This window comes from Heteronotia binoei, chromosome 2 (assembly GCF_032191835.1).
Source record: "Heteronotia binoei isolate CCM8104 ecotype False Entrance Well chromosome 2, APGP_CSIRO_Hbin_v1, whole genome shotgun sequence".
Lineage (NCBI taxonomy): Eukaryota > Metazoa > Chordata > Lepidosauria > Squamata > Gekkonidae > Heteronotia > Heteronotia binoei.
In genome coordinates, this window is record NC_083224.1 from 192,918,258 (window position 1) to 192,945,081 (window position 26,824).

The window sequence follows — 26,824 nt, forward strand, 5'->3', positions numbered from 1 at the left end:
AAATTCATGACTTTCAAAAATAAAAATTTTAAAATAGAGGGGGAAATGGATGTGTTAACCCTTCACTTTGGAGGTTCCAAAGCTACCGGGGCAAATCCTGGGTGAAATAGTCCCATGTCTTAATAAAGGGGACTTTTTGTTTAAGAAATGAGACCAGTCCTCCCTGGATGCATCTATGACCTGTCCCAGTTGCTTTGGAGCTTCCACCTTCAGAAACACCCTACCCTTGAGCAGCGAGAGAGAGAGAGAGAGAGAGAGAGAGAGAGAGAGAGAGAGAGAGAGACACGCAGCGAGAAGCTGGGGGGACGGTTTCTGCTGCAGGCGAGCCCTGTAGCCCTACAACGGCCGCTATTAATTTCATACCAGTTTTCAGACAAGGGGGCCTCTTCATCCTGGCGCTTGATTTGGCGAATCATCCCCTCCTCTCCCAAAACAAACCTTTCCTTTGCCGCTTCGCCGGATCTGAGAGGCCAGCGTGGCATAGCTTTGGCCCTGTGTGCTGTGCCAGCCGCTGGCACCCAGTTTGGCCACCTCCCCCGTCTCTGCCCCGGCTCCTGCGTCGACCTCAAATGACTCCTTGGCCCCCGAAGGTCAAGTTGTTATTTCTAGACCCCGGATGGGTGCAGAGATACCAGCCAGGTAATTGGAGCTGAGGACTTATCAGGGTCTTGCTGGGGAAGGGCCGGCATAGGGGCAGTAGTGCACCTGTGGGGGAGGGGTTGTTGCCAACTCCAGTTTGAGAGATTCCTGGAGGTTTGGGGGGCGCAGCCTTGGGAGGGTGGAATAAGGGGAGGGAGCCTCGCAGGGGCAGGTTACCAAAAAGCCCACCTTCCAAAGCAGCCCTTTTCTAAGAACATAAGAGAAGCCATGTTGGATCAGGCCAGTGGCCCATCCAGTCCAACACTCTGTGTCACATAACAACATAAGAGAAGCCCTGCTGGATCAGGCCAGTGGCCCCTCCAGTCCAACACTCTGTGTCACATAACAACATAAGAGAAGCCCTGCTGGATCAGGCCAATGGCCCATCCAGTCCAACACTCTGTGTCACATAAGAGAAGCCCTGTTGGATCAGGCCAGTGGCCCCTCCAGTCCAACACTCTGTGTCACATAAGAACATAAGAGAAGCCCTGTTGGATCAGGCCAATGGCCCACCCAGTCCAACACTCTGTGTCACATAAGAACATAAGAGAAGCCGTGTTGGATCAGGCCAATGACCCATCCAGTCCAACACTCTGTGTCACATAAGAACATAAGAGAAGCCGTGTTGGATCAGGCCAATGGCCCCTCCAGTCCAACACTCTGTGTCACATAAGAACATAAGAGAAGCCGTGTTGGATCAGGCCAATGACCCATCCAGTCCAACATTCTGTGTCACATAAGAACATAAGAGAAGCCGTGTTGGATCAGGCCAATGGCCCCTCCAGTCCAACACTCTGTGTCACATAAGAACAGAAGAGAAGCCATGTTGGATCAGGCCAGTGGCCCCTCCAGTCCAACACTCTGTGTCACATAAGAACATAAGAGAAGCCCTGTTGGATCAGGCCAATGGCCCCTCCAGTCCAACACTCTGTGTCACATAAGAACATAAGAGAAGCCGTGTTGGATCAGGCCAGTGGCCCCTCCAGTCCAACACTCTGTGTCACATAAGAACAGAAGAGAAGCCATGTTGGATCAGGCCAAAGCCCCATCCAGTCCAACACTCTGTGTCACTTAAGAACATAAGAGAAGTCATGCTGGATCAGGCCAGTGGCCCATCCAATCCAACACTCTGTGTCACAAAGTGGCTAAAAAAACCCAAGTGCCATCAGGAGGTCCATCAGTGGGGCCAGGACACTAGAAGTCCTCATACTGTTGCTCCCCGCCCCCCAAGCACCAAGAGTACACCGCATCACTGCCCCAGACATAAGAACATAAGAGAAGCCGTGTTGGATCAGGCCAACGGCCCATCCAGTCCAACACTCTGTGTCACACAGTGGCTGAAAAACCCAGGTGCCATCAGGAGGTCCACCCGTGGGGCCAGGACACTAGAAGTCCTCCCACTGTCGCCCCCCCTGGAGCACCAAGAATACAGAGCATCACTGCCCCAGACAGAGAGTTCCATCAATGCTCTGTGGCTAATAGCCACTGATGGACCACTGCTCCATATAGATAGATCCAAGTAGACAGCTGTGTTGGTCTGAAGTAGTAGAACAAAATAGGAGTCAAGGTGCACCTTTAAGACTGACTTAGTTTTATTCAGAACAAGCTTCCGTGTGCTCTAAGTCAGGGGTGGCCAAGGGTAGCTCTCCAGATGGTTTTTTTTGCCTAGAACTCCCATCAGCCCCAGCCAGTGGCCATGCTGGCTGGGGCTGATGGGAGTTGTAGGCAAAAAACATCTGGAGAGCTACCGTTGGCCACCCCTGCTCTAAGCACACTTCATCAGACGAGAAATCCGGCACAGTGAGCAGAGCGACACATAGCTGGTGGGCAGTGGCTCAGAATGCGAAATGGTACAGATTTAAGATCCAATGACAGAGTAGTAAAATTATCTGGTAGGCGGGGGTTTAGAATACAAAATGGTACAAATATAAGATCCAATGAGAGATAGTAACATTAACAAATTGAGCAAACCTTTGACCTGAGTAGAATTAAGAAGAATTGTAAATTTATACCCTGCCGTTCTCTCTGAATCAGAGACTCAAAGCGGCTTACAATCTCCTATATCTTCCCCCCCACAGCAGACACCCTGTGAGGTGTGTGGGGCTGAGAGAGCTCTCCCAGAAGCTGCCCTTTCAAGGACAGAGTCTCAGAGCGGCCTACAAGCTCCTTTCCCTTCCTCCCCCACAACAGCCACCCTGTGAGGTGGGTGGGGCTAGAGAGGGCTCTCACAGTAGCTGCCCTTTTAAGGACAGAGTCTCAGAGCAGCCTACAAGCTCCTTTCCCTTCCTCCCCCACAACAGCCACCTTGTGAGGTGGCTGGGGCTAGAGAGGGCTCTCACAGCAGCTGCCCTTTCAAGGACAGAGTCTCAGAGCGGCCTACAAGCTCCTTTCTCTTTCTTCCCCACAACAGACACCCTGTGAGGCGGATGGGGCTGAGAGAGCTCTACCAGAAGCTGCCCTTTCAAGGACAGAGTCTCAGAGCGGCCTACAATCTCCTTTCCCTTCCTCCCCCACAACAGACACCCTGTGAGGTGGGTGGGGCTGGAGAGGGCTCTCACAGCAGCTGCCCTTTAAAGGACAACTCTTGCGAGAGCTATGGCTGACCCAAGGCCATTCCAGCAGCTGCAAGTGGAGGAGTCGGGAATCAAACCCGGTTCTCCCAGATAAGATAACACTTAACCACTACGCCAAACTAGCTCTCCATGTGATGCTCATACCTTGAAAAAACTTTGTGGGTCTTCAAGGTGCCCGACTGGACTAAGGTTTTGTTTCGCTGCTTCAAGCCAACATGGCTGCTCACCTTGATCTACCAAAAACAGAGTGAGTGATCAGTTCAGAGCGTTCATCAGGGCCTGGAACAAACCAAGATGCCGCCTCTGTCCCCACATCCACTCTGACAACACACTCACTAGACCCAAACAACACCAGCCACCCCATCTCAGATTTATTCACTGGTTCACCTTCCAGTGTTATGTTGTTGTTGTTGTTCAGTCACACAGCTGAGTCCGACTCTTTGCGACCCCCTGGACCAAGTCATGCCAGGCCCTCCTGTCTTCCACCATCCTCCAAAGTTTGCTCAAATTCATGTTTGTTACATCAGTAACGCTGTCCAGCCATCTCATCTTTTGCCGTCCCCTTCTTCTTTTGCCTTCTGTCTTTCCCAGCATCAGGATCTTCTCCAGGGAGTGCTCCCTTCTCATTGAATGGTCAAAGTATTTCAGCTTCAGCATCTGACCTTCCAGGAAACAGTCTGAGTTGATTTCCCTTAGGACTGACTGGTTGGATCTTCTTGCAGTCCAAGAGACTCTCAAGAGTCTTCTCCAGCACCACATCTCAAAAGCGTCTTATTCTTCTGCACTCGGCCTTCCTTATGGTCCAGCTCTCACAGCCATACGTTACTACGTGCCATCAAATTACTCCATGCCATCACATGTGTAGCAATCCCCTTCCACTCTCCACAAACAGGTCAGTCCCTATGCGAAAGAATAAATTGACCCAAACCTGACAACACTCAAAAAACAGTGAGAGAAAGTTTTACTCTTCCAGGACATTCCACTGCAGACTTCATGGCGGCAGTCCTCCAACAGAGAAGCTTCAAGGGGAGATTATAAAGTGAGACTGCTGGAGGTGATTCATTCACTAACCCAGAGGAACAATGCCCGCAACCTCTGGGCTCAATAGGGACACAGAATTCTTATCTCTCACCACAGCTGCTACTTTTCTGTCCCAAAATACTTCCCCTCAACTGATTACAATATGCATTGTTCTCTGACATCCTGAGTTATCCCTTTGCAGCACCACACACACACACACACACCTTCTGACTGGGATTTAAAGATCCAGGGAATCTTCATTCTAATTTGTATCTGACAAAACAAAGTTTAACTTAAATCTTGACAATCCATACCCCAGAAAAGTTCCATGGCCTGCTGGCAACCAGGCCATCAGTTGTATAATTATTTCATTATCTATTACAATGCAGTAATAATTAGACGACAACACTGGATTTATATCTTGCCCTCCATGCCAAATTTCAGAGTCTCAGAGCGGCCTACAATCTCCTTTCCCTTCCTCCCCCACGGTGGGGCTGAGAGAGCTCTCTCAGAAGCTGCCCTTTCAAGGACAGAGTCTTAGAGCCGCCTACAATCTTCTTTCCCTTCCTCTCCCACAACAGACTACCTGTGAGGCAGGTGGGGCTGAGAGAGCTCTCCCAGAAGCTGCCCTTTCAAGGACAGTCCCAGAGCAGCCTACAATCTCCTTTCCCTTCCTCCCCCACAACAGACACCCTGTGAGGCAGGTGGAGCTGAGAGAGCTCTCCCAGAAGCTGATCTTTCAAGGACAGAGTCTCAGAGCAGCCTACAATCTCCTTTCCCTTCCTCTCCCACAACAGACTCCCTGTGAGGCAGGTGGGGCTGAGAGAGCTCTCCCAGCAGCTGCCCTTTCAAGGACAACTCTATGAGGGCTACGGCTGACCCAAGACCATTCCAGCAGCTACAAGCGGAGGAGTTGGGAATCAAACCCAGTTCTCCCAGATAAGAGTCTGCGCACTTCACCAGGACACCAAACTAATAGAAATAAAGTGCACAATTATTTCACCCCAACACCATCCCTACCCCCCCCCCCCCCAGTCCCTGGGAAAATTGTCTTCCACAAAACCGGTCCCTGGTACCAAAAAGGGTGGGGACCGTCGCTCTATTGACATATTTCTGTTACAATCCTGCCCTAATTTGGCTAATACCTGGGCCACAATATGTGTGTCCGCGTTTATTAACGTTTGTGGGTGCATGAATGAAAAAAGATGCACAAACTGCTCTCTCCAATGGCGGCTGCCCTCTATCCCCCAAGGCAACTCCCCCATCCCAAGGTACACACAGGAAGGGGACCCGGGACTCCAGCACCGCCCTCCCCAGCTGCTTTTCTCCAGAACCTCAGCCGGCTTCTACAAAGCACACAAAGAGAGAGCTTCTGGATAAATTCTGCGTTGCACAGACAGCTTTCCTGCGCGGGAGGGAGGTTTTTTTGCTGGCTCCTTTGTTGCTGCAGGAAAGCAGAAGGGGGTGTTGGTTGCTGGTTGTTTGCTTGAAAGGCAACACCAGCCCGGGCGGGGATCCAGCCACTAATGTCGTTTCAAGGAAAGGGATGTTTTTAAAAAACCGTCCAGACTCTTCTTAATCTTTAATCGCTGGCTGATTGCTAAGCCCTCCAGGAGTAGGGTTGCCAATTTCCAGGTGGGGGCAGGGGATCCCCCGGCATGGAGCCCCCCCCCCGCTTCAGGGTCGTCAGAAGGCGGGGGGAGGGGAGGGAAATGTCTGCTGGGAACTCTCTTATTCCCTAGGGAGATTTATTCCCATAGAAAATAATGGAGAATTGATCCGTGGGTATCTGGGGCTCTGGGGCAGGGCTGTGTTTTGAGGTGGAGGCACCAAATTTTCCGTATAGCATCTAGTGCCTCTCCCCAAAATACCCCCCAAGTTTCAAAAAGATTGGACCAGGGGGTCCAATTCTATGAGCCCCCAAATAAGGTGCCCCTAACCTTCATTATTTCCTATGGAAGGAAGGCATTGAAAAAGTGCGCCGTCCCTTTAAATGTGATGGCCAGAACTCCCTTTGGAGTTCAATTATGCTTGTCACAGCCTTGATCTTGGCTCCAGCCCTAATGTCTCCTGGCTCCACCCCCAAAGTCTCCTGGCTCCATCTCCAAAGTCCCCAGATATTTCTTAAATTGGACTTGGCAACCCTCTCCAGGAGGAATTTGATCATGGGCCCATTTGGGAGTGCAGTCCCTCCTACCCCCATCCCCGTTCGCATGACAGGCCTTGGGTTCAGCCCCCAAACCTGTTTGCACTACCAGCCATAGACCAGTATGGTCTATGGTAGGGGTGGCCAACAGTAGCTCTCCAGATGTTTTTTGCCTACAACTCCCATCAGCCCCAGTCAGCATGGCCAATGGCTGGGGCTGATGGGAGTTGTAGCCAAAAAACATCTGGAGAGCTACCGTTGGCCACCCCTGGTTTATGGTGCACTTGCCCATAGACAATAAGGGAAACCAGGGTCCTCATAAGAAACAATGGAATCCATGTTTATCCATAAGAAATAGTGGTGTCCTCACTTGCCCATAGGGAATAATGGAGACCAGATTTGGCCTAAGAATAGTGATTGCTCATGGACAATACGTGATCACCAATAGAGAATGCATGATAGCCCATAGGGAATAATGGAGACCACACTTGCCCAAAGGGAATAATGGAGTCCTAGGAGTTCACAGTAAGAGCATGGATTGCCAATAGAATGTGCATGGTTGCCAACAGAGAATACATGATTGCCCAAAAGGAATAATAGAGACAAGGCTTGCCCTAAGGATAGCATTTGCCAATAGGCTATACATGATTGCCAATAGAGAATTCATGACTGCTGATAGGGAATAATGGAGAGCACACTTGCCCATAGTGTAATATTAGAGTCCATGATAGTCAGTTTGGTGTAGTGATTAAGTGTGCAGACTCTTATCTGGGAGAACCGGGTTTGATTTCCCACTCCTCCACTTGCACCTGCTGGAATGGCCTTGGGTCAGCCGTAGCTCTGGCAGGAGTTGTCCTTGGAAGGGCAGCTGCTGTGAGAGCTCTCTCAGCCCCACCCACTTCACAGGATGTCTGTTGTGGGGGAAGGAGATTGTGAGCCACTCTGAGACTCTGTCCTTGAAAGGGCGGTTTCTGGGAGAGCTCTCTCAGCTCCATCACCCTCACAGGGTGTCTGTTGTGGGGGAGTAAGGGAAAGGAGATTGTAGGCCGCTCTGAGGCTCTGTTCTTGGAAAGGCAGCTTCTGGGAGAGCCCTCTCAGCCCCACCTACCTCAGGGTGTCTGTTGTGGGGGGAGGAAGATAAAGGAGATTGTAGGCCACTCTGAGACTCTGTCCTTGGAAGGGCAGCTTCTGGGAGAGCCCTCTCAGCCCCACTCACCTCAGGATGTCTGTTGTGGGGGGAGGAAGATAAAGGAGATTGTAAGCTGCTCTGAGTCTCTGATTCAGAGAGAAGGGCGGGGTATAAATCTGCTATCCTCCAAGTACCGAGAACTATTGGCCATAGAATGTACATGATTGCCAATAGAGAATGCATGATTGCCCACACGGAATAATATAAAGCACACTTGCCTATTAGGAATAATGACCAGGCTTGCCTATAGGGAATAGCGTGTTACCCAAAAGGACGGTCTCCTAGTCTATAGGAGAATTATTCAACTTTAGTGCCTGTAAGACCAAACTGTTCAAACTCACTTTCAATAGTTAAGGGGAGGTGACCATTATTCCATAACGCTGACAATCTCACTGAGCTAATATAATTGAAACCAGAAATGTCAGAATAACCAGAACATCAACGTGCATCTTGGCCTTTTGATGACTGTAAAATGTACGGAAATGATTTTATTGCATGTTCTGTTTTTAATATTTTATGTTGTTTTTAACTATTGTTAGCCGCCCTGAGCCCGTCAGGGGAGGGCAGGACATAAATTTGATAAAATAAAATTTAAAAAAAACATTAAATTTAAGGGTGACAGTGAGGAAATTGAAATTGTTCAAGACTTTTTTGCTTCTGGAGAGCCAGTTTGGTGTAGCAGTTAAGTGTGCAGACTCTTATCTGGGAGAACCGGGTTTGATTCCCCACTCCTCCACTTGTACCTGCTTGTATGGGTCAGCCATAGCTCTGGCAGAGGTTGTCCTTGAAAGGGCAGCTGCTGTGAGAGCCCTCTCCAGCCCCGCCCACCTCACAGGGTGTCTGTTGTGGGGGAGGAAGGGAAAGGAGATTGTGAGCCGCTTTGAGACTCTTCCGAGTGGAGGGCAGGATATAAATCCAATATCTTCATCTACCTCACAGGGTGTCTGTTGTGGGGGAGGAAGGGAAAGGAGATTGTGAGCCGCTTTGAGACTCTTCGGAGTGGAGGGCGGGATATAAATCCAATATCTTCATCTACCTCACAGGGTGTCTGTTGTGGGGGAGGAAGGGAAAGGAGATTGTGAGCCGCTCTGAGACTCTTCGGAGTGGAGGGTGGGATATAAATCCAGTATCTTCATCTACCTCACAGGGTGTCCGTTGTGGGGGAGGAATGGAAGGGAGATTGTGAGCCACTCTGAGACTCTTCGGAGTGGAGGGCGGGATATAAATCCAATATTTTCTTCTTCTTCTTGGCTCCAACATCAACAGAAAGAGAGACGGCAACCAAGAATTACAAACGTATTCCAAATATATTCGGCCATAGGAAATTAACGAGGGAATCTTTCTGGGGGTTTAGGGGGGATCTGTTTTGGGGCGCAATACCACAAAACGTATAAAGTTCCTTCAGGCATATTTCCACTATAGGATTGTCAAGTTTCAAGTAGCTTAGACCTCTGGGTTCCAAACTGTGAGCACCCAAATAGGGTGGTCCATTTTTTTCAAAGGGAAACAGAACAAATCAGCCCCAAACACAGAGAAACTGGAGGAAGAAAGCGGCTACAAAGCCAATGACAGCACACAAACACACACCTCTTTATGGGTATGCACAGTCTCTGTCATTCTCTATTATTGGCAGTCATGTATTGTCTATGGCAGGGGTGTCAAACATATGGCCCGGGGGCTGAAGCAGGTCCCCGGAGGGCTCCTATCAGGCCCCTGAGCGACTGGCTGTCATCTGCTTCCTTCTCCCTCTCTCTTGCTTCCTTCTGCATCACAGCTTGCTTTGCCAGGCTTGCTCAATCACACAGCAGAGCTACTGAGCCAAGCCTCTCTTCCTTCTATTGGCTGAGGCTCCTCCCCCTCCTGGTCCCCTGGGGAAGGAAGGAAAGAGCCAGAGCTTGCTTTGCCCAGTTCCCTGGATCCCTTGGGAGAAATACAAAGAAAGCACCTTTAAGACCAACCAGTGCTAACGTTTTAAGCATGTTTTATTTTAAGGGTTTAAAAAAAAAAAATCTTTTAATTGTCTTTGTGTCCTTTATAAAGTTTATATCTCTGCTACCTAATCTTAAATAGGTACACACAGGGCCTGGCCTGACATGGCCGGGCCCAAAAAGATCTCATTTATGTCAGATCTGGCCCCCATAACAAATGAGTTTGACACCCCTGGCAGGGGTGTCAAACATGTGGCCCCGGAGGGCTCCTATCAGACCCCTGAGCAAGTGGCTGTCATCTGCTTCCTTCTCTCTCTCTCTTGCTTCCTTCTGCATCGCAGCTTGCTTTGCCAGGGTTGCTCAATCGCACACGAGCTCCAGAGCAAAGCCTCTATTTTCTCCATTGGCTGAGGCTCCTCCTTTGTGGAGGAAGGCAGAGCTTGTTTTTCCAGGCTCTCTCAATCGCACAGCAGAGCGACTGAGCCAAGCCTCTCTTCCTTCTATTGGCTGAGGCTCCAGTCCCCTGGGGAAGGAAGGAAAGAGCCAACGTTTCCTTTGTCCAGTTCCCTGGATCCCATGGGAGAAATACAAAGAAAGCATCTTTACAACCAATGAGAGCTAACATTTTAAGCATATTTTGTTTAAAATATATATATTTGTGTTTGTCTGTGTTCTTTATAAAATTTATGTCTCTATCACCTAATCTTAAATAGATACACACATGGCCCGGCCCAACATGGGTCGGCCCAACCCAACAAAGTCTCATCTATGTCAGATCCGGCCCACACAACAAATGAATTCGACACCCCTGGTCTATAGGTCATTGCTGTCCTTAAAGCAGGGGTGGCCAAAGTTGTTCAACATAAGAGCCACATAGAATAAATGTGAGATGTTTCAGAGCTGCAAGACATGAATGTCAGATGTTTGAGAGCCACAAGACGGGAAGGAAAGAAGATGGGGAGAGAGGGGTGGAAAGAAAGCAACTTTAAACACATTCTCCAAGCTGGCAGATGGTGATAAAGACTTCGAGAGCCACACAATATGTGTGAAAGAACCACATGTGACTCCTGAGCCACAGTTTGGCCACCCCTGCCTTAGAGCACGCCCGCTCTCCATTATTCCCTATGGACTATTGGGGAGGGATGGCGGCTCAGTGGTAGAGTATCTGCTGGGTAAGCAGAAGGTCTCAGGTTCAATCCCCGGCTTCTCCAAAAAAGGGTCCAGGCAAATAGGTGTGACAAACCTCAGCTTGAGACCCTGGAGAGCCGCTGCCAGTCTGAGAAGACAAGACTGACTTTGATGGACCCAGGGCGTTCTGATTCAGTATAAGGCAGCTTCATATGTTCATATGACTAGCGTGGTCTCCATTATTCCCTATGGGTAAACGTGCGTTCTCTATTGGCAAGCATGTGGAGTCCTTGCGCCATCACTGTCCTTAGAGCAAGCATTATTCCCTATGGGTAATCATGCATTCTCTATTGCAGGGGTGGCCAACGGTAGCTCGCCTGATGTTTTTTTGCCTACAACTCCCATCAGCCCCAGCCAGCATGGCCAATGGCTGGGGCTGATGGGAGTTGTAGGCAAAAAACGTCTGGCGAGCTACCGTTGGCCACCCCCGCTCTATTGGCAAGCATGTACAGTCCTTGGCCCATCACTGTCTTTAGAGCAAGCCAGGTCTCCATTATTCCCTACGGGCGAGCCTGGTCGCCATTCTTCGCTACGGGCAAAGGTGGTCTCCATTCTTCCCTATGGGCAAGGGTGGATTCTCTATATTGGCCATCACGTACAGCCTATGCGCTGCCGGGCTCTCTTCCAGCTATCCTCTTTCCTGCAAGCTCCAACTCAGAAAAGCATCCCCGCTTTTGCAAGCGGCGCGCAAAGTCTGCAAAGTCGGACGCTGCGCCTCAAAGGACACCCAAAGCGCTTAAGCAGACGCCGGCTCTGGGCGCCCCACTGCTGCACGCGAGGCCTCCCCAGGACACGCGGCCCCGCCCATTCCTCGCTGTGACCAATCACGTTGCGGGAGAGCACGCTGCCCGCAGTTGAAGCCGAAGGCTGCGTCAGGCAAAGCGGGCAGAGGGAGGCTGGCTAGGGCGGGGAAGAAGAAGGGGGCGGAGCTGGGGGGGGGTCTGGCCTTCCCCTCCCGCTTCCTCCGGGGCCATGTGGCTTGTGCGGGGTCCGGGGCTGCCGGCTGCCAGGAATTGCTTGGCCAGAAGAGCCGGGGGACTTTGCAGGTGCGTCTTTGGGGGTCTGCCCTCTCCTAGGGTTGCCAATCCCCATGTTGGGGCAGGGGATCCCCCGGTTTGGAGGCTCCCCCCCCGCTTCAGGCCTCATCAGAAAGCGGTGGAAGGGGGGGAGGGACATGTCTGCTGGGCCCTCCATTACTCCCTATGGAGGCCAATTCCCATAGGGTTTAATGGAGAATTGATCCACGGGGATCTGGGGATCTGTGGGGGGAGGGGCTGTTTTTTGCTGTAGACCCACCAAATTTTCAGCATAGTATCTAGTACCTCTCCTCAAAAGACTGTCCAAGTTTCAAAAGGATTGGACCAGGGGGTCCAATTCTAGGAGCCCCCAAAAGAAGGTGCCCCTCTCCTTCATTATTTCCAGTGGAGGGAAGACATTTAAATTTATTTATTTATTTTTCATATTTATATCCTGCCCTCCCCGCTGAGGCAGGCTGAGGGCGGCTGACAACATTATGATAGCAACAATAAAAGCAATTACAATAATAGTTCAGTTAAAACAGTTTAAACAATTTAAATTATTAATATACATTTTTAAAACAGCAGTTTACGGTGCTAAAATTCATGCCATACATTCAGTGGTGTTGGGCATCTATGTACTTTGGTTGAAGGCTATTTATTATTTATTTATTTAGAATTTATACCCCGCCCTTTCCACGAATGGCTCAGGGCGGCTTCCAATAATGAATCCAACATAAAAATTAAACAATATTTAGGCATGTAAAGGGTTAAACATTTAAAACAGATAAAACCTTAAAATTAATAAATAATCCATATGTATATAAAAGAGATCTGGCAAGCACGTTAAGTTCTCAAGCTAGGTATAGGCTAGCCGGAAGAGGGTCGTCTTACAGGCCCTGCGGAACTGGACAAGGTCCCGCAGGGCCCTCACCTCTTCCGGCAGCTGATTCCACCATGTAGGGGCCATAACAGAGAAAGCCCTTTCTCTGGTGGATTTCAAGCGGGCTTCTTTCGGCCCAGGGACAGTAAGGAGATTTTGTGTTCCCGACCTCAGTACTTTCTGGGGAACATGCGGGGAAAGACGGTCCTTCAGGTAGACAGGTCCCAAGCCATATAGGGCTTTAAAGGTGATAACCAGCACCTTGTACCGGACTCGGTATATCATTGGAAGCCAGTGCAGGGTCCGAAGGCCCGGCTGAATGTGTCCCCACTTTGGGAGATCCAGTAACAGCCGGGCCGCGGCTGTTATTTGAAATAATGTTATTTGAAATAATGTTGTTTTACAGGCCTTGTGGAACTGAGCAAGGTTCTCACATCTTCTGGGAGTTGGTTCCACGCTCCCTTTAATGGTGCGCGCTCCCTTTAAATAGGATGACTAGAACTCCCTTTGCAGTTCAATCACGCTTGTTGCAACCTGGCTCCACCCCCAACGTCTCCTGGCTCCACCCCCAACGTCTCCTGGCTCCACCCCCAAAGTCCTCAGATAGTTCCTGAATTGGACCGGGGCTGGCTGGCTGCTTGGAGCTAAGGGGATTTCTTTTATAAGTGGGCAGCCAGGTCGGTCTGAAGCGGCAGGACGAATCTTGAGCCCAGGGGCGCCTTTGAAAACCAATGAAATTTAATTCTGGGAATAAGCTTTCATGTGCGCACACGGAGTACGTGCACACGCAAAAGGTTGTCCCCAGAATAAAACCTGGCTGGTCTTCGAAGTTGCCCCTGGATTTGCCCTTTGTTCTTTTAATAATGTTTCCGGTAAAACAAACAAACAAACAAACAGCTACCTGAATAGTTGCTTGGTTGAACTTTTTAGAATTTATATCCCACTTTTCTCCTTGCTCAGGAACTCCCAAGTGGTTTCTCCACAGAGTTCTTCCCTGTCCATTCAATCCTCGTAGCAACTACCCTGTGAGGGAGGGTTAGGTTGAGAGACTGTGATGGGCCCATGGCGGAGCAAGTGAGGGACTTGAACTCAGGCCTCCTCATCATCCCATGGGAGCATCTGTGACTCTCTCCCCTCTCTGTGTTGTCCTCACAACAACCCTGTGAAGTAGGCAGGGGGGAGAGCCAGTTTGGTGTAGTGATTAAGTGCGCAGACTCTTATCTGGGAGAACTGGGTTTGATTCCCCACTTCTCCACTTGCACCTGCTGGAATGGCCTTGAGTCAGTCATAGCTCTGGCAGAGGTTGTCCTTGAAAGGGCAGCTGCTGTGAGAGCCCTCTCAGCCCCACCCGCCTCACAGAGTGTCTGTTGTGGGGGAGGAAGGAAAAGGAGATTTTAGGCCGCTCTGAGACTCTGTCCTTGAAAGGGCAGCTTCTGGGAGAGCTCCCTCAGCCCCACCTGCCTCACAGGGTGTCTGTTGTGGGAAAGGAAGATAAAGGAGATTGTAGGCCGCTCTGGGACTGTCCTTGAAAGGGCAGCTGCTATGAGAGCCCTCTCAGCCCCACCCACCTCACATGGTGTCTGTTGTGGGGGAGGAAGGGAAAGGAGACTGTAGGCCACTCTGAGCCTCTGTCCTTGAAAGGGGAGCTCCTGGGAGAGCTCTCTCAGCCCCATCTGCCTCACAGGATGTCTGTTGTGGGGGAGGAAGGGAAAGGAGATTGTAGGCCGCTCTGAAACTCTGAGATATGGAGTGCAGGGTGGGATATAAATCCAATATCTTCTTCTTCTTGCCGGAGAACCTGTACTGCCAGGGTCCTGGTCTCACCCGGGCACTATATTGCGCTTGGTCTGGATAAAATAGATATCTCTTCTTGCCTAAACAGTCATGAAAAGGGCATAAACTGCAGTTGTTCTGGGCCAACTCACTGCTTATACCAGGGGCGTCAAACACGTGGCCTGGGGGCCGAATCAGGCCCCTGGAGGGCTCCTATCAGGCCCCCGAGCAACTGGCTGTCATCTGCATCCTCTCTCTTGCTTCCTTCTGCATCTCAGCTTGCTTTGAAAGGCTTGCTCAATCACACAGGAGCTACAGAGAAAAACCTCAGTTTTCTCCATTGGCTGAGGCTCCTCCCCCTGCTGGTCCCCTGGGGAAGGAAGGAAAGAGCCAGAGCTTCCTTTGCCCAGTTCCTTGGACCCCATAGGAGAAATACAAAGAAAGCACCTTTAAGACCAATAAGTGCTAATGTCTGTATTGACATACTCGAATAGGGACATTGGCTGTTTATCTCATTACGTATACTAAACCCATCTTGCACTATATTTTAATGTTTTTTTCTTCTAATGGCATACTATATGTATGTTACATGTTAAAAGGTAAATTAGTTGGATGGGAAAAACTTCTGAGAAAGAAATACTGTCATTTATTATGTCTGTAATCCACCCTGAGCCCATTATGGGAAAGGGTGGAATATAAATTTGCTAAATAAGTAAATAATAAATAGATTCTGCCAGCATTTGCTTAACCAGGCCACCAATGATATCATAAATGATATCATAATGCCCCTCTGTAAATCGATGGTGCGGTCTCATTTGGAATACTGTGTGCAATTCTGGTCACCGCACCTCAAAGAGGATATTATAGCATAGGAAAAAGTGCAGAAAAGGGCAACTAGAATGATTAAAGGGTTGGAACACTTTCCCTATGAAGAAAGGTTAAAAGGCTTGGGGCTCTTTAGCTTGGAGAAACGTCGACTGCAGGGTGACATGATAGAGGTTTACAGGATTATGCATGGGATGGAGAAAGTAGAGAAAGAAGTCCTTTTCTCCCTTTCTCACAATACAAGAACTCGTGGGCTTTCAATGAAATTGCTGAGCAGTCGGGTTAAAAAGGATAAAAGGAAGTACTTCTTCCCCCAAAGGGTGATTAACATGTGGAATTCACTGCCACAGGAGGTGGTGGCGGCTACAAGCATAGACAGCTTCAAGAGGGGATTGGATAAAAATATGGAGCAGAGGTCCATCAGTGGCTATTAGCCGCAGTATATATATATATGTGTGTGTGTGTTTGTGTATCTGTGTATGTATATGTTTGTGTATATACACACACACACACATATTGGCCACTGTGTCACACAGAGTGTTGGACTGGATGGGCCATTGACTGATCCAAAATGGCTTCTCTTATGTTCTTAATAAAGGACAAAATTACACATAATTTAGAACGGGGACATACTTCACATTAAAGGTCAACTATTTTAGCTAAGCGGTCCTCTTTTCTGGATTATTTTTCTTGTGGGAATTTGGGTTCAACTGCACGTCATATACTGGTCTGGCATGAATTTTGTTTTTCATTTGATTTTGCACTGTTGGTACTTGTGGTTCATTTGGATGTTTACTGGTGGCTAGCTGACTTTGTTGGATCATACTTTTGATTATGATGTTGACTATGATCCAGAACGTTGATCTGTTTATTGAAATAAACTTGTTCTTTTGAATTAAAGAAAAAAGATTAAAAAAATAAATAGACGTTCCGCTCTATGGCACTGTCTCACGCGCCCCGAGTGTTTGTCAAGCCTTTTGGAGGCCTGGAGGGTTCGGGGCAATGCCCCAGGGCGTCCCCTTGGGCTCCCTCTCCCCTTCTTGTGCCCGTTGGAGAGCCAGTTTGGTGTAGTGGTTAAGTGTGCGGACTCTTATCTGGGAGAACCGGGTTTGATTCCTCACTCCTCCACTTGCACCTGCTGGAATGGCCTTGGGTCAGCCATAGCTCTGGCAGAGGTTGTCCTTGAAAGGGCAGCTGCTGTGAGAGCCCTCTCCAGCCCCACCCACCTCACAGGGTGTCTGTTGTGGGGGAGGAAGGGAGAGGAGATTGTGAGCCGCTCTGAGACTCTTCGGAGTGGAGGGCGGGATATAAATCCAATATCTTCATCTACCTCACAGGGTGTCTGTTGTGGGGGAGGAAGGTAAAGGAGATTGTGAGCCGCTGTGAGACTCTTCGGAGTGGAGGGCGGGATATAAATCCAATATCTTCATCTTCTTCTTCTTCGTTGCAGGTGGTACAGCCAGACTGCCGAGAGGGACACCATCTTCGCCTTGTCTTCCGGCCGAGGGAAATGTGGCGTGGCCGTGATCCGAACCAGTGGCCCGTCCAGTGGCCTGGCCTTGCTCCGCATGACGGGGGCAAAGAAGCTGCCGCTCTCGCGATCGGCCGCCTTGCGCTGGATCCGCGACCCGGAGTCTTCGGAAAGGCTGGACCGGGGCCTCGTTCTGTGGTTCCCAGGTTAGAAAAGAAAAACCGAAAGCTTGGCGCTGTTGAGGCTGTTCTCAGTGGTCAGGCTGCGACAGCCTTTTGTGGAGGGGCTGAAGCTCATCTGCTCGGCATGCAGAAAGTCCCAGATTCAATCCGTCCCGTATATGCCCTGGAGGTCGCTTCGTTCGGCCTCCCAAGATAGGCTGGCTGTCCTTGGTCCAAGAGATGCCCGTCTTGCCTCTACTGCGGCCAGGTCTTTCTCAGTCCTGGCCCCAACCTGGTGGAATCAGCTCCCTATAGAGATCCAGGCCCTGCCTGGTTTGTTAGCCTTTCGTAGGGCCTGTAAAACGGAGCTGTTCCGCCAGGCCTTCGGGTGAGGTGGCGGGCATCTACCCATTAGATTGCAGAGACCCTCCGGGGCTGCCCGAGGACGCCTGGCCTTTGTCTCCCGACAGCTGTTTACTTCCCCATCGGGCAAGCTGCTCAGTGCCTGCAGGTTATTTCTGGTCCAAATGTTTAGATTGGGCGCTTCGCTTTGCTGTGCTCATGGGTTGGATCACACTTAGGGGAGGGACGGTGGCTCAGTGGTAGAGCATCTGCTTGGGAAGCAGAAGGTCCCAGGTTCAATCCCCGGCATCTCCAAAAAAGGGTCCAGGCAAATAGGTGTGAAAAACCTCAGCTGGAGACCCTGGGGAGCCGCTGCCAGTCTGAGTAGACAAGACTGACTTTGATGGACCAAGGGTCTGATTCAGTAGAAGGCAGCTTCATATGTTCATATGTTCATAGATCGGTTGGCCTCCCCTATTGCACTGATTTGCTGCACTGTCCTGCACCATCTCATGGTATTGTCCTGCCGGGCTAATTTGTTCCGTTGAATACTGTAATTTTGCTTTTGTTATTATATGCTTTTATTGTGATTTTATTATTTATGTTGTGCTTCGCTCTGAGCCCCTATGGGGAAATGGGCGGCATATAAATAAACTAATAATAGTAATAATAATAATAATAATAATTATCCTCAGCATCACCCGTTGAAAGGACCATCTGAGACCATGGAGAGCCACTGCCGGTCTGAATAGTCAGAACTGCTGTTGATGGAATCCAGGGTCTGACTGGATTGCCAGTTGGATTGCCAGAGAGCCAGTTTGGTGTAGTGGTTAAGTGTGCGGACTCTTATCTGGGAGAACCGGGTTTGATTCCCCACTCCTCCACTTGCTCCTGCTGGAATGGCCTTGGGTCAGCCATAGCTCTGGCAGAGGTTGTCCTTGAAAGGGCAGCTGCTGTGAGAGCCCTCTCCAGCCCCACCCACCTCACAGGATGTCTGTTGTGGGGGAGGAAGGGAAAGGAGATTGTGAGCCGCTCTGAGACTCTTCGGAGTGGAGGGCGGGATATAAATCCAATATCTTCTTCTTCGTCTTCTTCATAGTCAGTACTGCTGTTGATGGAATCCCGGGTCTGACTCAGTAGAACTTTGTGGGTCCTTCTCCTTCTGCCTCTGGCCTAGGGATGGAATTCCCAGACTTGTCATCTTCCTTTTTAGGGCCTCGCAGTTTCACAGGGGAAGATGTTGCTGAATTCCACGTCCATGGTGGGCCAGCGGTAGTGAGCGGAGTCTTGACAGCTTTGGGTAGGTCTTCTTTTCAATGTTGGACAATCTTTTTTAGAAAAGCTTAAGCCCAGGGGCACCTTGAAGACCAACCACGTTTTATTCTGGGGATAAGCTTTTGCATGCAAGCAACCATCCAGTAGTAATGTATGGCTGTATGGCTGTGAGAGTTGGACAATAAGGAAGGCCGAGCACAGAAGAATAGATGCTTTCGAGCTGTGGTGCTGGAGGAGAATCTTGAGAGTCCCTTGGACTGCAAGAAGATCCAATCAGTCAGTCCTAAGGGAAATCAACCCAGACTGTTCCCTGGAAGGTCAGATGCTGAAGCTGAAGCTCAAATCCTTTGGCCACCAAATGAGAAGGGAGCACTCACTGGAGAAGACGCTGATGCTGGGAAAGACAGAAGGCCAAAGAAGAAGGGGATGGCAAAAGATGTGATATGTTCTGAATAAAAGTTTGTTGGTCTTAAAGGTGCTATCAAACTCCTGCTTTGTTCTACTACTTCAGACCAGCTATGGCAAACCTAGGCAGGATACTAAAAAGTAGAGACATCACCCTGCCAACAAAAGTCCGTATAGTCAAAGCGATGGTATTCCCAGTAGTAACGTATGGCTGTGAAAGCTGGACCATAAGGAAGGCCGAGCGCAGAAGAATAGATGCTTTTGAGCTGTGGTGCTGGAGAAGAACCTTGAGAGTCCCTTGGACTGCAAGAAGATCCAATCCGTCAGTCCTAAGGGAAATCAACCCAGACTGTTCCCTGGAAGGTCAGATGCTGAAGCTGAAGCACAAAGACTTTGGCCACCCAATGAGAAGGGAGCACTCCCTGGAGAAGACCCTGATGCTGGGAAAGTAGAAGGCAAAAGAAGAAGGGGCGGCAAAAGAGGAGATGGCTGGACAGCGTTACTGATATAACAAACACGAATTTGAGCAGACTTCGGAGGATGGTGGAAAACAGGAGGGCCTGGCGTGACTCGGTCCAGGGGGCTGCAAAGAGTCAGACTCGACTGTGTGACTGAACAACAACAAGCATCCAAAGGCTTCTATCTAGAATGAAACTTGGATGGCCTTAAAGGTGCCCCCAGTCTCCACTTTGCTGTGCTACTTCAGATCGACACTTAGAAAGAAACACGCTCTGTTTACAGAATTGTAGCCGTGTGTAATGTAAACTTCATTCACCAAAACACCTTGAGCAGACAATACACTAATGCAGTTACAAACCCATCCTGCGCTGAATGTGGCTACTGTCCAGAATTCATAACAGTTTATGACGAGTCCGACGAAAAAGCAGAACTGGTCCAATTTCGTTTGGGATGCACTATCCTTCCTAAAGGGACCGTCTTGTCGTATATATTGGAACGGTAGACTTGAAGTGCCAAAATTTCCTGGCTTCCTAGAATCCTAGAATCATAGAGTTGGAGGAGACCTCCAGGGTCATCTAGTCCAACCCTCTGCACGATGCAGGAAACTCACAAACCCCTCCCCCTAAATCCACAGGATCTTTATTGCTGTCAGATGGCCAGCTAGCCTCTGTTGAAAAACCTCCAAGGAAGGAGAGCCCACCTCCTCCCGAGGAAACCTGTTAGAATCATAGAAGAGTTGGAAGGGACCTCTAGGGTCATCTAGTCCAACCCCCTGCACGATGCAGGAAACTCACAAACCCCTCCCCCTAAATCCGCAGGATCTTCCATTGCTGTCAGGTGGCCAGCTAGCCTCTGTTGAAAAACCTCCAAGGAAGGAGAGCCCACCTCCTTCCGAGGAAACCCGTTAGAATCATAGAAGAGTTGGAAGGGACCTCTTGGGTCATCAACCCCCTGCACAATGCAGGATACTCACAAATCCCTCCCCCTAAATCCACAGGATCTTTATTGCTGTCAGATGGCCAGCTAGCCTCTGTTTAAAAATCTCCAAGGAAGGAGAGCCCACCTCATCCCAAGGAGGAAGCCTGTTCCACTGAGGAACCGCTCTAAACTCACAAACACCTCCCCCTAAATTCACAGGATCTTCATTGCTGTCATATGGCCATCTAGCCTCTTTCTAAAAACCTCCAAGGAAGGAGAGTCCAACACCTCCTGAGGAAGCCTGTTACACTGAGGAACTGCTCTAACGGTCAGGAAGTTCTTCCTAATGTTGAGCCGGAAGCTCTTTAGATTTAATTTCAACCCACTAGTTCTCGTCCTACCTTCTGGGGCCACAGAAAACAATTCCACCCCATCTATAGGACAGCCCTTCAAGTCCTTGAAGATGGTGATCCTATCACCTCTCAGCCGCCTCCTCTCCAGGCTAAACATGCCCAGCTCCTTCAACTTTTCCTCATAGGACTCAGTCTCCAGACCCCTCACCATCTTCGTCGCTCTTCTCTGGACCTCCTTAAGATCTTATTTATTTTTTAAAATTTTTATTCATGGAACACCTCTGCCAATTTATAATCATCAGCATTCAGGGAACGCAAACAACAGAGTGCTGATGGACATAAATTGGTAGAGGAGTTCCATGAATAAAAATAAAAAATAAATAAGAACTTAAGGAAGCCAGGACATTTTGGCACTTCAAGTCTACTGTTCCAATGTATATGACAAGACCGTCTCTGGAGAACCAGTTTGGTGTAGTGGTTAAGTGTGCGGACTCTTATCTGGGAGAACTGGGTTTGATTCCCCATTCCTCCACTTGCACCTGCTGGAATGGCCTTGGGTCAGCCATAGCTCTGGCAGAGCTGTCCTTGAAAGGGCAGTTGCTGGGAGAGCCCTCCCAGGCCCACCCACCTCACAGGGTGTCTATTGTGGGGGAGGAAGGGAAAGGAGATTGTAGGCCACTCTGAGACTCTGTCCTTGAAAGGGCAGCTTCTGGGAGAGCTCTCTCAGCCCCACCCATCTCACAGGGTGTCTGTTGTGGGGGAGGAAGGGAAAGAAGATTGTAGGCTGCTCTGAGACTCTGTCCTTGAAAGGGCAGCTTCTGGGAGAGCTCTCTCAGCCCTACCCACCTCACAGGGTGTCTGTTGTGGGGGAGGAAGGGAAAGGAGATTGTAGGCCGCTCTGAGACTCTGTCCTTGAAAGGGCAGCTTCTGGGAGAGCTCTCTCAGCTCTACCTGCCTCACAGGGTGTCTGTTGTGGGGAAAAGAAGGGAAAGAAGTTGTAAGCAGTCTGAGTGAAGGGCAGAGTATAAATTCAACTTTTTTTCTTCTTCCACCTCCTTTCCTCGTTTCAGGTTCCCTCCCTCACCTCCGCCTGGCAGAGCCTGGAGAGTTCACCAAACGGGCCTTCCAGAACGGGAAGCTCGACCTGACGGAGGCTGAGGGTCTGGGGGACTTGATCCATGCCGAGACAGAAGGCCAGCGCCGGCAGGCCTTGCGCCAGATGGATGGTGACCTGGGGCGGCTCTATCGGCACTGGAGTGAGACTCTGACCAAGGCAAGATAAAAGGAAGTCCTTCTTCACCCAAAGGGTGATCCTTACGTGGAATTCACTGCCACGGGAGGTGGGGGCGGCTACAAGCATAGCCAGCTTCAAGAGGGGTTTGGATAAAAATATGGAGCAGAGGTCCAGCAGTGGCTATTAGCCACAGTGTGCGTGTGTGTGGCCTGATCCAACATGGCTTCCCTTAGGTTCTTCTGTCTGAGACAGTGATGCTGTGTATGCTTGGGGGTGGGCACAGTGGGAGGGCTTATAGTGTCCTGGCCCCACTGATGAACCTCCTGATGGCACCTGGGGTTTTTGGCCACCGTGTGACACACAGTGTTGGACTGGATGGGCCATTGGCCTGATCCAACATGGCTTCTCTTATGTTCTTCTGTGACACAGAGTGTTGGACTGGAGGGGCCACTGGCCTGATCCAACATGGCTTCTCTTATGTTCTTATGTGACACAGAGTGTTGGACTGGAGGGGCCATTGGCCTGATCCAACATGGCTTCTCTTATGTTCTTATGTGACACAGAGTGTTGGACTGGAGGGGCCACTGGCCTGATCCAACATGGCTTCTCTTATGTTCTTCTGTGACACAGAGTATTGGACTGGAGGGGCCACTGGCCTGATCCAACATGGCTTCTCTTATGTTCTTCTGTGACACAGAGTTGGACTGGAGGGGCCACTGGCCTGATCCAACATGGCTTCTCTTATGTTCTTCTGTGACACAGAGTTGGATTGGAGGGGCCACTGGCCTGATCCAACAGGGCTTCCCTTATGTTGTTATGTCCGGGGCAGTGATGCTCTGTATTCTTGGTGCTTGGGGGGCGGCACAGTGGTAGGGCTTCTATTGTCCTGGCCCCACTGGTGGACCTCCTGATGGCATCTGGTTATTTTGGCCACTGTGTGACACAGAGTGTTGAATTGGATGGGCCATTGGCCTGATCCAACATGGTTTCCCTTAGGTTCTTCTGTCTGAGGCAGTGATGCTCTGTATTCTTTGTGCCTGGGAGGGCAACAGTGTGAGGGCTTCTAGTTCTCCTGGCCCCACTGATGAACCTCCTGATGGCGCCTGTGTTTTTTGGCCACTGTGTGACACAGAGTGTTGGACTGGAGGGGCCATTGGCCTGATCCAACATGCTTTTCTTATGATCTTTAGGTGAGCGGGTTGCTGGCAGTGTCCCCTCCTGAGCGGAGTAGATCACATCCTGAGCAGAAGGGAACTGCTGTTCCCTTCAAATGGTCATGGGCAACGCAAGACCCCACGGGGTTCACGATGGGTGCTGAGCGGGGCTTCCTGGTTAACGAGCACACAGCTCTTAGTGGCAACACTGGTTTCAGGTGCAGAACACCCCGGAATGCCTGTGGTCCAGTCCCAACAGAACTGAAGGAGCTTGCATGAAAATGGCCACGGGGGGGGGGGGGGGTGACAGGGGTGATTAATAATAATGCAAAAGCAGATGTCCTGTGTTGGCAGTTCCAGAAATGCCTAAAATGCTTCCAAATAACAACCCTTTGTTGAATAGCTTTTTTGGTCCTTGAAAATGCAGAGCATATGCAGTTTGGTGTTGTGAGAGAGCCAGTTTGGTGTAGTGGTTAAGTGCACAAACTCTTATCTGGGAGAACCAGGTTTCATTCCCCACTCCTCCAATCTCCTTTCCCTTCCACCCCCACAACAGACACCCTGTGAGGCGGGTGGGGCTGAGAGAGCTGTCCCAGAAGCTGCCCTTTCAAGGGCACAGTCTTAGAGCAGCCTACAAAATCCTTTCCCTTCCTCCCCCACAACAGACACCCTGTGAGGCGGGTGGGGCTGAGAGCTCTCCCAGAAGCTACCCTTTCAAGGACAGAGTCTCAGGGCGGCCTACAAAATCCTTCCCCTTCCTCCCCCACAACAGACATCCTGTGAGGTGGGTGGGGCTGAGAGAGCTCTCCCAGAACCTGCCCTTTCAAGGACAGAGTCTCAGAGCAGCCTACAATCTCCTTTCCCTTCCTCTCCGACAACAGACACCCTGTGAGGTGAGTGGGGCTGAGAGGGCTCTCACAGCAGCTGCTCTTTCAAGGACAGAGTCTCAGAGCAGCCTACAATCTCCTTTCCCTTCCTCCCCCACAACAGACACCCTGAGGTGTGTGGGGCTGAAAGAGTTCTCCCAGAAGCTGCCCTTCCAAGAACAGTTCTGCGAGAGCTATGGCTGACCCAAGGCCATTGCAGCAGGTGCAAGTGGAGGAGTGGGGAATGAAACCCGGTTCTCCCAGATAAGAGTCCACGCACTTAACCACTACAGGCCCGGATTACCTGTCGAACAAAGCGTCCCCTTTGCTCTGTGTGTGTGTGTGAGAGAGAGAGATAAACAGGGTCTCTCCATCTGTCCCCCACAGCAGAACCAGCTGCATTAACCCCTTCCCTCCCTGCAGGCCCTTGCCCACGTTGAAGCCTACATTGACTTTAGCGAAGATGACAACATTGAGGAAGGGGTTCTTTCCCAAGGTGAGCTTTCCCTCTCCGTTTCTTTTTCTTCCTCTCCCTCATGCATCCTGTTACCCACGGATCAGAGGACCGTTCCTCCTCTTCCTATTTTTTTTCATGTCACTTCTCTGTTGACGGAACAAAAAACAGCAATTCAGTAAACAAAAGCAGCAGTGCCAGTACAATCTTGGCACCGCCGCCTTCTCTTTTAGAAAAGAGAAATAAGTTGCTAGCCCTTATGGCTGAGGAGGACAAATCGGAGGGGGCGAAAGAGGAGAGTGAAAGTTCTCCGCAGAGTTTCCCTGTCTTTTGTTGCAGTTGAAGCCATGGTGGAGACGTTGGAGAAGGAGCTGAGGGCGCACTTGCAGGATGGCCGGCGCGGGGAGAGGCTGAGGGACGGAGTCCGTGTCGTGATCGCCGGGCCGACCAATGCGGGGAAGAGCAGCCTTTTGAACCACCTCTGTGAGTGGGGAGCGGAGTCAAGCCTGAGGACTTTCCAAACTCATTCGTGGTTGTCGGGGTGCAGCACCTTGCTAACGCTGCAGGTTCCCACCTGTCTTCTACGCAGGGCCGGCTTGCCCACTAGGCAGACTAGGCCGTTGCCTAGGGTGCCGGGAAGGGGGGGGTGCTTAATTGGGCTCCCCCCTCCCGGTGCCCAAGAAAAGCAACTAGTTTGCCTGCTTGCCTGCCTTCCCGCTGTCGCCGCCAGCCCCCGCCCTTCTCTTCCCTTCCGCCGCTCTCCCCCCCCCAGCGCTGCCTTCCAAAAGCACACTATAAGATAACCACCAGAAGCAATAAAACTTTCACGCCAAGTGTGTAAATATGCGTTTCTAGTGAAGTTAAACAAAAAACGGTAGCAGCAAATTAGAGCAGGTGTGGATCCATGCTGTGAAGAGTAGCGTTGTGGCTCTGTGTAACGTTGGGAGAAAGAGGCTGAGGAAGAACTAACCACTGAAACCGGGAGGAGTCCTTTCGAAAGCAGTTCCTTATTCTCTCTGCACCATCACAAGTGGAACACTAAGAAATGAAAGACTTCACCCACGTCTTCATTAAGTCCTATTTGAAGAGGACACCATTCTTTGTGACTCTTGAAGAATAAGAAGACGGCGACATTGGATTTATATTCCGCCCTCCACTCAGAGTCTCAGAGCAGCTCACAGCCTCCTTTATCTTCCTCCCTCACAACAGGCACCCTGTGAGGTGGGTGGGGCTGAAGAGGGCTCTCAGAGCAGCTGTCCTTTCAAGGACCACCTTTGCTAGAGCTATGACTGACCGAAGACCATTCCAGCAGGTGCAAGCGGAGGAGTGGGGAATCAAACCAGGTTCTCCCAGATAAGAGTCCACACAGTGAACCACTACACCAAACTGGCTCTCAGAGACTTTGTGGGGGAAATCTCAAGAACGTTCAGAGTTCTGTTTTTGTTTAACTTCACTGAAACGCGTATTTACACGCTTGGCGTGAAAGTTTTATTGCTTCCGGTGTGTACCTTGTATTGCTGATCTTCACACCAGTTCCAGTTGTATTTACTATTCAAAAAAGAGACCATGCCTGGATCACCATGTGCCCCAGAGATGGCACAGCATCAAGGGCTGTTTTACCTCCAGCCCCCCTGGGGCATTTGTCTCAGGACCTCCCGACAGATGTCCCTTGAAGGTTCATTTTGCTAGCTCTGGATATCCTTGGCTAGCTGGCCGGCTCTCCTGGCTGGCCACTGGGGGGCAGCACAAGGCTGTCGATACTTTGGTGAGGGTTTCTGGCAACCTCGGGGTGTCAAACTCATTTGTTATGAGGGGCGGATCTGACATAAAAGAACCTTATTGGGCCAGGCCATGTCGGGCTGGGCCATGTGCGTACCTATTTCAGATTAGGTCGCAGAGATACAAATTTTATAAGGGACACGGACAAACACAAATGTATATATCTTAAGGAACTTAAAAACCCACTTAAAACATTAGCATTCATTGGTCTTAAAGATGCTTTCTTAGTATTTCTCCCGTGGGAACTGGGGAAAGGAAGCTCTGGCTCTTTCCTTCCTTCCCAGGGGACTGGAGGGGAGGAGCCTCAGCCAGTAGAAGGAAGAGAGGCTTGGCTCAATTGCTGTGCTTTGTCTGGCAAAGCAAGCTATTCCTCCCCAAGGGAGGAGCCTCAGCCAATGGAGAAAACAGAGGCTTTGCTCTGTAGCTCCTGTGCCATTGAGCAAGCCTTGCAAAGCAAGCTGAGATGCAGAAGGAAGCAAGAGAGAGGGAGAAGGAAGCAGATAACAGCCAGTTGCTCAGGGGCCTGATTGGAGCCCTCCAGGGGCCTGATTTGGCCCCCGAACTGCATGTTTGACACCCCTGGGCTAGATGGTGCAAAAGGGCAGGAGGATAAGGAGCTGCCTTCTACCTTGCCTGGTCCAACCCACTCCCCTCCCCCCCAGGCCCATCTAGCTCAGCCTTGCCTCCTTGGGCTGGTGGCTGTAGCTCTGTGGCAGAGAAACGGTTTCGCAGCACGCCAAGGTTGGGTTGGCCAGGATATGGCCCTCAGGGCT

At 50.4% G+C, this 26,824-nt stretch overlaps 1 protein-coding gene across 1 annotated transcript in view; it reads left to right on the forward strand.

The window, feature by feature from the left end:
* Positions 1–616: 616 nt before the first annotated feature.
* The window catches only part of GTPBP3 (GTP binding protein 3, mitochondrial), a 30,780-nt gene continuing 4,572 nt past the window's right edge, over positions 617–26,824 (forward strand). The window contains 6 exon segments of the mRNA XM_060233115.1: positions 617–639; positions 16,631–16,857; positions 18,368–18,454; positions 21,635–21,837; positions 24,242–24,314; positions 24,612–24,755. Of these exon segments, the coding sequence (XP_060089098.1) occupies positions 617–639; positions 16,631–16,857; positions 18,368–18,454; positions 21,635–21,837; positions 24,242–24,314; positions 24,612–24,755 (757 nt within the window).